Here is a 10,660-nt window from a genome sequence, read left to right as displayed (position 1 = left end):
TCCCTGGTGGCTCAGATGGTAAAGACTCCACCTTCATTATAGGAGACGCAAGAGACATGAGTTTGATCCCTGGGTTGGGAAGATCCCCTGGAGAAGGCAATGGATACCCATTCCAGAATTCTTGCCTGAGATATCCCATGGACAGAGGAACCTGGGAGCCAGTCCAGGGGGGTCACAAGGAGTCCGACATGACTGCGTGACTAAGTATGTATTTAAAGGTTTCATCTAAATTGGTAACTTTATTTTTTTTCATTGAACTGTCAGCCATGTATAGTATACTGGTTTTCAATGGTAATTTTATTTTTTTAATTTTATTTATATATTTACTTATTCATTTTTGACTGTGCTAGGTGTTGCTGCACGTGGATTTTCTTTAATTGTGGCAAGTGGGGCCTACTCTTTCATTGAGGTACACTGGCTTCTCACTGTGGTGGCTTCTCCTCTGTGCAGCATGGGCTCGGTAGTTGTGGCACACAGGCTTAGATGCTCTGTGGCATGTGGTATCTTCCCGGACCAAGGATCGAACCTGTGTCCCCTGCATTGGCAGGCAGATTCTTAACCAATGGACCTCCAGGGAAACCCTCAGTGGTCATTTAATTATGAAATATTTCTTAGTTTTTTCATAACAAAGAGTATAAAGACTTCTCTTATTCCTTCTCAAGTAGATATATTCTTGGCCATATACTTGATTTTTTTTTTTCATAAGGATAGGACCAGTGTCTGACAAAACATTACTGACTCAGACTCAAATGATATGGATGACATTTACATATCCCCATTCCTAGACAGACATATGCAAAGAGCAAGACTTGCTTGTTTCTCCAGGGCCCTCACCTGCTTGGGAGACAGGCTGTGAAGATCAGCAACAACAATGGCGGGGGAAGATGTGAGCACTGGTTTGTCCATTCCTTCCGGTTTTCTGGATGGGGCTGGGCTGCAGCCCTGTGGCTGGCCTGTAGCAAGAAGTGTGTCTGTTGGGGCACCTGCTGGCTCTGGCTGAGCCTCGATGAAGGTCACAGATCGTTTTTGGTCCGCTGTAGGTTGGAAGTAGAGTAGTAAATCAGAATAGGAGGATAGTAGGTTGGCAGTGCTTAATAATTAGCCTTAACCAGTGTCTCCTGCCTTTCTTAGTAAAGACATTGCTCGTTTACCAATAAATGAGAGCACATTAGGCCATTAGATACATGTTTTGATTTTACCTTCTTAGGGGCTCTCCTCATAGCTCAGCTGGTAAAGAATCTGCCTGCAGTGCAGGAGACCCAGGTTTAATCCCTGGGTCGGGAAGATCCCCTGGAGAAGGAAATGGCTACCCACTCCCGTATTCTTGCCTGGAAAATCCCATGGATGGAGGAGCCTGGTGGGCTGCAGTCCATGGGGTCCCAAAGAGTTGGGCATGACTAAGCAACTAACACTTCACTTCACTTCTTACAAACAGTAGCACATGGGTAGAAAAATCATTTTTACATAAAAGAACCTTTCTGCATAAATTGTTTTTCCATAAAAACAAGATCAGTACAAAGCATTAAGTGAACTTGGTCATCGCTCATAACAACTGCCAACAGGAATTAAAAGTTCCTATTACTCATCATGCCCTTGTCTTTGGTGAGACATATAACAAACCCAGTTCCTGGCTTGGGTAAATAAAACACAATCTTCTATCATCAAATTTCATAGCATTTGTGGTTCAACTTGGACTTCCCGGACCAGGGATTAAACCTGTGTCCCCTGCATTTGGCAGACAGATTCTTAACCATGGAACTTCAGGGAAGCCCTCAATAGTAATTTTATTATTAAATATTTCTTAGTTTTTTCATAGCAAAGAGTATAAAGACTTTTGTAAAGACAATTCCCAAAGACAAGGGAATTATTCATTTACCTAGGTGCATGAGGAGAGAGATGGGATTGAGGAAGGTGAGGGGAAAAAAAGGCACTCAAGTTTCCTGGGAAACTTCTTCCCTTTTCCTAGTGGCTTCCAAAGGTGTGTTTATCTGCATGACTCTCAGTCTCTGAAGGCCTTCCCCGCTGTGTGGCAGGGCAGTAGGCCTTGTGTCAATGTCTACCCAGAGGGACACAGGAGGCCTCACCGGATGGCTTTGTCTTAGGTTGAATGCTCCTGCGGGTGGTTGACAGCCGAGCCCCGTGGCGGTTTCTGGGTTCAGTCTGAGTCTTCTGACGTGACAGTAGAGGACGCCTTAGCTAAAGGGAATAGGCAGAAGAAAAAGCTAGCAGGAAGGATCTAACTGCTGGGAGGAAAGACTAAATTCAGAGGATTCTATGGTTTGTTCTCTTCTTTGAGGATCTCTTTGGAGTCTTATGATTGTTCCTTATATTCTTAGCCCATAAAATAAACTGCTTCCTGCATATTTAAACACAAGTACTTATATAATTCTGGCATCCCCTTTAACCAATCCTATATTCTATCTTAACAATTATTACCCCTTTATATAGCTTAAGAACATTAATATAAATTAAAATAGTTATAGTAAGAATTTCAGGATACAAAACTAGCAATGATTGCTTACCAGTCAGCCTTTGCTCATCCAAAAGCTGTAGCTGAATATATTCTAACTTTGAAGGAAAGACTGATGAAAAACACCCCAGATTCTGGGAAAATGTCCAGCCTCCAGATCAGTGCTGGGATGTTCCCATCAAAGCCACAGCACAAAGCCTCATTTAGATTTTTATTTAGATGGTAACATAAAGGAAACCCACCCTACCAAAGGAAATTTTTAAGAATAATCTTTACTTCAATTTCAGTTTTAAATAGAATCATTAATCTTGAAATGAGGAAGAAAGGATGACTGTCTCTGCCTCTCTACAGAAAGAGGCCTTCAGTGAACTTTATAACAAATCTTCTGTGGTCAGTAGTTTCACTGGCAATGGTTTCTGAATAGGGAGCAAATAAAAACATAAGCCCACTTATTTCACCAAGTAACCAGGTTTGCTAATAAGATTTAGAGCTAAAAATAGAAGCCCCAAACTCTCCACTTTGCCCAAGCACTTACCATGTTTTAAAGTTGCTCTGTACTGCTTATTTCAGGTGGGGAATAAATATTTCAGGTAAAACAGAGTCTTAATACACATAAAATAGAGTCTTAATATACACTAAAAATTGAATAGAACCGCCCTTTCATAGCATGTCTCCCCTGCCCTTTCAGGGTTGCTTACCTGCCTCAGGCCCCTCTTCCTCCCCAGTGGCTGCTGAATGAGAAGGTTCTGTTGGCCAGGTTCACTCTGCACACTTGCCACCCTGTCAAGAGCATCACCAGTGTTAGCGTGCCCGGAGCAGGCAAATGAGACAATCTTCTGGTGGGTGTTAGTCAAAATCACTTACAGGAAACAGTCACTTCAAAGATACCATTATCTTTGAAGGAGGGTTAGGAAAGGACCCCTGGGATGGGAATTTTCAGAGGTTTAGGAAGTAGGACACGAGGCCTTGTAGCCCCAAGCTGCCAAAATTGAGATTCTGTTTTCAATCACTGATGCCAGTCTGTCATTCAGCAAAACATTGATTCAATCACACCCCTGGTTTGGAAGCCACCAAAAGGTTTAACACATCATATGCTAATCTCAATTTTTTTTTTCAAGGGTAAGGAGAAAGGTGGTGACGAACAAACACGAACAACTCTATCACATGGATGGGAACACCTTTTAAAATATTTCAACTTACATGAAAATAAGATGGACAAATATCAAACACATCAGACACAGAATCCATTTGGGTGAAGGGTCACATTCAACACATGTTTGCAGCCTGAAGTCTGTGACTGAGTAAATAGTCACATAGGTAGACAATGAAAATGTCTTTTAAAATGATTTTAGATTGATAAGGCTGGCAAAGAAATTAAGCTGTCATTACAACTTAGTAGCTTAATTACTATCAAATAGTTGCACCCAAATATAGCACACAATTTGTAAAAGTAACAACCTGCTCCTCCCAAATTTACTGTGTATGTGTGTCTTTATATGCAAAAATGGCTACCAGCAGTGGTCCCTATTTTAGTATTGGGTGAAGCTGAAAACACTGTCATGGACCCATGATCCTTTTTCATTCTGCATGCATATGTATAATAGGGGTTTATAATGGGAGTGGAGGTGAAAAAAAGAAATATACTGTGCCCCAGAGAACATTGTAATCCTGTGGATGATGCCAATGTGATTAATTTCGGCTTTGCCTTTGCGAAAGGAGAGTCATCTACAAATAATTTTTACAGTAAAATATTCCACAGAGGAATGCAGCGTCAGCAACCGTCCATGAAAAGGAAAAGACTGTATGCATTCATTGCCATTTTAAAAATAAATGAGCTCCCTAAACAAAATCTCCCTGCAGTTGTAGGGAGAGAAGTCGGTGGCAAGATGGACAATCAGACGTTTCCCCTATAGTTAATCATTACATGGTTGACACAGTCACGTGTCATTTTTAAAAGTCTTACTCATATTTCCACTAGAAGAAAATTCAATGATTCCCAAATGGAGTTTATCATAGTTTTTCTGAAATAATTAGGCCATTTGGGATACACGAAATTCCATAGAGTTTTAAAAACAGGTGTTTTTTTAGACTTTCTTATTCTCCTGAATATCAAGTTCAAAAAGATCAATGTACATTGTTTTTATACATATATAACCTTGTACCATAAATGACCTTTCTATGTAGATGGAAAATTACCTCAAAGGAACAATGCAATAAATTCTGATAAGCAATACAGACTAAGTTGCTGGCAAGTTTGAAATGACATCTCCTTATTAATTATACATTTTAATATGTGTCTTAAACTGGAAAGATTAAGTATTCGATTACCATATGCACAAAAGTAGAAACAAGTTTTTCCCAAATACCAAGCAAAGCTTTCACTGGAATGGATTCTTCATTGACATCTAAATGTTACCTCAGTTCCCTTGGCCGTAAAGGGAGGTTAATACTTACCATCTACCTCCCATTAAGGTAGAGAAAAGAAGTTAGTCAATGTGAAATGGTTTGAACATGAAAAGTGATGTAACATAGTATGCTTCATTGTTTTACATCTATAATGAGTTTATTGCTTCTAGAACACCAGAAGGAAGTAGGTAATAAAAAGTCTTAAAAATAATTGGGTAGAGAAAATGAAATAGAGGCAGTCCGCTTTCACTTTTATTCAGTAATCTGAGATTGTGAGAAAAAAATGGTGCAAGAAAAGAAATACATGTCACTCAGGGAGTGTTAAATGCCAAAACATAATGGTACTTTCACGATGATTATTCCAAGGAAGAATCAAAAGCATCAAAGTTTTCTCTATGGATAGAGAGATTCATTCTAAGAAATGGATCAGGTTTATAGATTTAGTATTTAGTTGCTTTATATAAATGATACAGTTAGTGTTTCATGGAATGCACATATCAATGATTAAATTATAGAACATTCCCTTGGAAATACAGCTCAGCTAATATATTCTCCCTAAAAATATGATGCTAACATGTTTATATTTGGAACATCAAAGTCTGGCTTAACTGTGTGCAGAGGATACATTAGTAATAAACAACCAGAGAAATTAATAATAGAAGTAATGCACGCAGAAGTAATTTTGGGTCTATATCAAATTGGAGTTGCATATAAAAGGTGGTTTCAGTTTAGTTCTCCCCATGTCATGTAATATTTCTGTCATGTGCAGGATTTGTGATACGTGACTATCGGGGTGCAATATAACACCAACCAGAAGACCATGGTGTTTGCCCTAAGCACCTCTCTAGAGAAAACCAATTCCCTAAAAATTTTAATCTTCGGAATGAGAAATGGCTGATTTCCACTGTTTTGTCAAATAAAAAGGTAAAACCATAAGTATAAAAGCAAACAAAACTTTCTAAATTGAAGTGAAATCATCCTTGGTGTTTCTGAGTCACTAAGCAATATTAATTACTCTGGCAAACAATCTGGATTTTAGAGAAGTAAATATGGGTCTTGGCAGAACTGGTATGAGTCAACTGTCTACAAAAACCAAAGACCTTACTCAAAATGCAAGAAAGTAATTTATAAGCTAGAAAAATTTAGACAATGTTAGAAGACAATCCTGGCACAAATGATTTCTTTTCTCTCATTTCAGCATGAAGACTTGGAGTGTATAAATATGTTGTTTAGTTGCTAAGTCATGTCCGACTCTTTTGCATTGCGGGTGGATTCTTTACACTTGAGCCACCGGGGAAGCACCATATACAATTAATATGTATGCATATCCTAATGAAATACATGCTAAGTCGCTTCAGTCATGTCCGACTCTGTGCAACCCCATAGACGGCAGCCCACCAGGCTCCCCTATCCCTGGAATTCTCTAGGCAAGAACACTGGAGTGGGTTGCCATTTCCTTCTCCAATGCATGAAAGTGAAAAGTCAAAGTGAAGTCGCTCAGTCGTTCAGTAAATACATATTTAATGGTATTTCTTAAAGGATAGGGGAACAAAAGGCCATTCAGTAATACAATAAAAATTTCTGTCACTCATCTCAAAGTACAAAAAAAGTGTATTTCAACATAGATTTCAAAATAAAAGTTTTAAGTAAAAGTACTGGGTGAAACTATAGGAAATGAATTTGTATTTCCTTTGCTTTTATCTATACTTTTAGTTTTAATTTTATTATGGTTAGAGAAATCTGGAGGGGGAACAGAAGGCACACAGCATAGCCATTTTCACCCGGTGACCGCCTTGTGCTGAGGAATGCATGAAGCCAGTACTGAAGGAGCCATAAAGCATTTATAGGAAACAGGGATATAAACAGTAGACAAAATCCTACTCTTCCCTTTCCCAGTAAAAGATTAGCATTTAAAGTTTACTTAGCCTCCATAACATCTAAGAAAATATATTTTAAATGCCACAGCATTTAGAGATTAGAGACTGGAATTCAGACAAAAAAGGGAAGGATCTGGATCTTAGTTCTCCTGTAAGAACTGATTTAACACCGGGAGAGTACACTTCTCTGTGTATCACAACAGATAAACAGATATTTTTTTAGTTATTAATTCTCAACTCCATAACAAGGTTGCTTTAATCTTTTCTATTTGGGTGTACTTGCCAAATTTTCATTGTTTGGAAATGTGGATGATCATGAGATGGATAGATTATTTTTATTTTGTTTCACGCAGACTATCTATCTTGTTCAAACTTGTGTCACATTCTTATTTTCCACTGTGATTAAAATTACCCTTATGGAATCAAATAGCGTTGTAATCTCTTCTCTCTATTTTTTTTTTAAGCTAGAGTTGATTGTCAATTCCTGCCTTTCAAAATGTTCTAACATGTCCAAACAAAATTTAATTCTCAAGTATAAACTTCCAGGCTTAAGTGCTTGAATAACATTTTGCATGTTTATATTCTTCTGGAGAGAGAAATATGGCCCATGGTGTGTGTATTTGGGGGTGGGCACAGGGAGAGAAGATCTACAATGAAGTTTCTGTATTTCTAAGAGTAAAACTCTTAAAGAAGAGAATTCTTCCATGATATACATACTATTGCAATTTATTAGTTCCAAAAGAAAAAAAAATTCACCATAGCATAGTGATTCTTACAGACTTATACTTTTTCCTATGAATCTTTATAAGAAACCAGTTACCACACATTAAAAAAATCCTGGAAGAAATTTTCTAAAGGTCTGCAAAATTTTTATTGGTTTCCACCTATTTATCAGGTTATACTATTATCCTGGAGACTTCCTCATTTAGGCTTCGGACCAACTTGCCCACGCTGCCTAAAACAAGTGTTCTTTCAAAAGCAAATCCCCAGAAAGTTTATCAAAATGTGGGGTTGGGGTGAGCAGCAGGGTCTAATACTTTCTGTTAGGCGTGTTTCCTGATATTCTTTAAGCTTTAGGGTCAGGTTTTCCTTCGTTGAGGGCTCGGGTGTGTGCTAAATGTAATTTACATAGTTAATATCTTACTGCTTCTTTAGAACCTTAAGAATCTGCACCATAAAGAAGTTTCATGCCAAACGTAAGAAAGCCTGGAAACCAAATATTAAAAATATATATCCTATTTTATAAACCCACCTCTTAGTAATGCCAAAAGTTCCTCTCCTCCAAAGAGAACTTGGTGACCTGGTGGCGTTTGAGAGAGATGATTTGCAGTGCATGGCAAAGGCGGACGTGCTACGGCTGTCGGATGCCTCTGCACGCGTGGAACTTTTTAGAATCCAAAGTGAGCGCTTCATTTTCTGGTTTCTTTATGATCACTAATCGATCAGGGTGACTGGCATCCAGAACGCAAACACACCAGTTATGGGAACAACAGATCAACAAAAGTTGATCCAAAACAGTCATCAAGGAACTCACGTGATTGACTAATTCATCTATAGATAAAATCTATAGCGTTGGCTCTGAACCACCCTCACATAGCAAGAACTTGGGGTTTATTCCAATCTACACTGGACCAAAGGCAGATTGGATTGGTTTAGACAACTCTAGATTAGTCCTTTTGAACCCTAAGCCTGACAAAGAGGGCCAAGTCTTAGGGAGAATTTATAAAAATTAACTCAAACTCTCGTCTTCTCTCACCAACTCCAGACTAGTATTTTATTCAGTAAGAATAGAATTTGGCCTAGTTAGAAAAGACCTGGGACAAAGTCTGATTTAATACTTTCTACTGTCAGTAGGACATTGAAATCACCTTCCTAGCTAGATTCTCCTGTCTTGTATGTAATATTAAGCATTTAACAAATAAATGCTTTGAAACCAGTGGTCATGGTGCTAGGCTGGGTTCAGAGCTCTTCCAATACTGTGAACAATGAAGGAAACCACCTTGAGGACTACTCTGTTCTTCCCTGTCCTTGCAGTTCTCAATAATGGAATTAAGCCTGCACTCTGCAACACTTCCACATTTACCACAAATAAGAGACTGATCTATCCAGGCAGGGGCTTGCAAACACAAATGAATGTCATGAATTATGAGGCCAGTTAAAAAAAAACAAAAAGATACATCTGATGATGCAGTAAATTTCCCATTTTCAGTTGCAAAAGAAAATGTGAAATCTGAACAAGATGCAAAAAATAAAAAAAAGGACAGCCTTTCACAGGAACGGCCTCTCAACATTTCCTCATCTTTGTGATACAGCAATAAACATGGGAGCACTCACTATATAATGCAAACCTGAAAGGGAATATTTTCTCTTGAGATGAAACAAAGGTACTCTTAGCATGAACAAGAAGCATTACCCCTAATGAGGATTAGTTGAGAGGTGTGAATCAACAGCACAAGATTAGGAATGTTTGACGTGGTTTATCTGAGTGTTAAAGGTGCAGGCCCCCTTTCTGAAGCTTTAAACCAATAGCCAAACCATTATATTGTTTGCATCATGAGAAGTCTCTTACCAAGAAATGTTTGTATCTGATATTTCGTGGCAAATTTGGGGGTCATCTTAGCACTGGGACAGACATTCTTTATATAAACATGGTTTGAATAAGCTATCATAACAGCCTGTCACATTGCATGCACCAAAGAGAGGGAATTATATAAATCATGTTGACACTGGTATTCTTATTATAGTATCACTGTTTTCTTATCACCCATGGTATTGGCTGGAAGACTTGTCTAGATTGGGGCTTCCTAATGATAAGGAGTTGTATTAAAAGGCTTTTGACAAAAAAAAAATTTCTTAAAGACTATCAGCATGGGAGGGAATGTTTAGCTGGGATAAATTTAACATTTTGTATATCAAACTCTTGAGATGGTCCATGGGATAAACCCCTAGAAGAACTCCAGGGATTTTTTTTTTTTTTTAATTAGACTTTTTAATCCATTTGTGATGGAGCTCTGAAGCTGAAAAGTGAAAGAGGCTACACCTTTGACTTCCAGGCTCGTGTGTTTATGAGCAACAAAGGGCAAGGAATGGAAATCGATATCAAGACGGGGCGGGAGGAGACAGAGAGACAGAGAGACGGAGGAGACAGGGAACAGCTTGTTTCCCAGCACAGACACCAATACACAGGTAGCATTGACACTGTACCTAGAGAGGCTGCCCTCGGCGGCCAGGCCCTGGGAGTCATCGAGGACATTAGGTTCACTGCAGGAGGGGTAGGGAGATGAAGCATTTAGGGAAAGAAAATGCAAAGAAATAAAAGAAAAAGGAAAAAAAAGGCATGCACTTTTCTGCTTCTAAGAACCAAAAATAAATAAATAAATTTAACAGAACAAGGAAGGAAAAGGAGACAGTCAACCATTTCACCTTGTGCTGAGTTGGTCAAGACATAGGACTCAAGGCAATGGGGAGGGGGGAGGCCTTTGGGTGGATATGACTCTCAGAGGAGTGATCTATTTACTGGTCAGGAGTTGGGACTTGTGATAAGCTCCGAATGGACACAGGAGCTCTGGAACACATTGCGGAATGAGTCTGTAGAAGATGAAACTATCATTCCTTTGATAACCATTTGGCTGGGTGGCTATGACTTTTCACCTGTCTTGTTCATATAATGTTTCATTGACCAGGATCCTGCTTCTTTCTTGTGAGTTGTGACCTGATCACACAGAAACCACTTACCATGAACTGTCACAACCCAACTCTTGGAGCTGATGCCATTAAGAAAAGCAAATAAAGAACCTGATTGCACCTGCTAATTTTGCAGTGAAAAAGGAAGTTGAATGAAAAGAAGGAAGACAACCCTGGTATATTCACATGGAACTTGCATTCACCTCCTCACTCCATCCTCTAG

At 38.8% G+C, this 10,660-nt stretch overlaps 1 protein-coding gene across 14 annotated transcripts in view; it reads right to left on the bottom strand.

Moving 5' to 3' along the window:
- The window catches only part of UNC80 (unc-80 homolog, NALCN channel complex subunit), a 231,215-nt gene that overhangs the window by 4,590 nt on the left and 215,965 nt on the right, over window positions 1-10,660 (bottom strand). For 12 of the 14 annotated variants that reach the window (XM_061383579.1, XM_061383649.1, XM_061383588.1 and 9 more), the window contains 4 exons: window positions 9,958-10,014; window positions 3,169-3,250; window positions 2,085-2,196; window positions 835-1,034 (listed from right to left, as the gene is read on the bottom strand). In XM_061383579.1, coding sequence (XP_061239563.1) covers window positions 835-1,034; window positions 2,085-2,196; window positions 3,169-3,250; window positions 9,958-10,014 — 451 coding nt within the window. The remainder of the gene's footprint in view (window positions 1-834; window positions 1,035-2,084; window positions 2,197-3,168; window positions 3,251-9,957; window positions 10,015-10,660) is intronic. The other 2 variants (XM_061383638.1, XM_061383698.1) reach the window with 1 other exon arrangement.

The sequence above is a fragment of the Bos javanicus genome, chromosome 2 (genome assembly GCF_032452875.1).
Source record: "Bos javanicus breed banteng chromosome 2, ARS-OSU_banteng_1.0, whole genome shotgun sequence".
NCBI lineage: Eukaryota > Metazoa > Chordata > Mammalia > Artiodactyla > Bovidae > Bos > Bos javanicus.
This window is presented reverse-complemented; position numbering and strand designations above follow the sequence as displayed.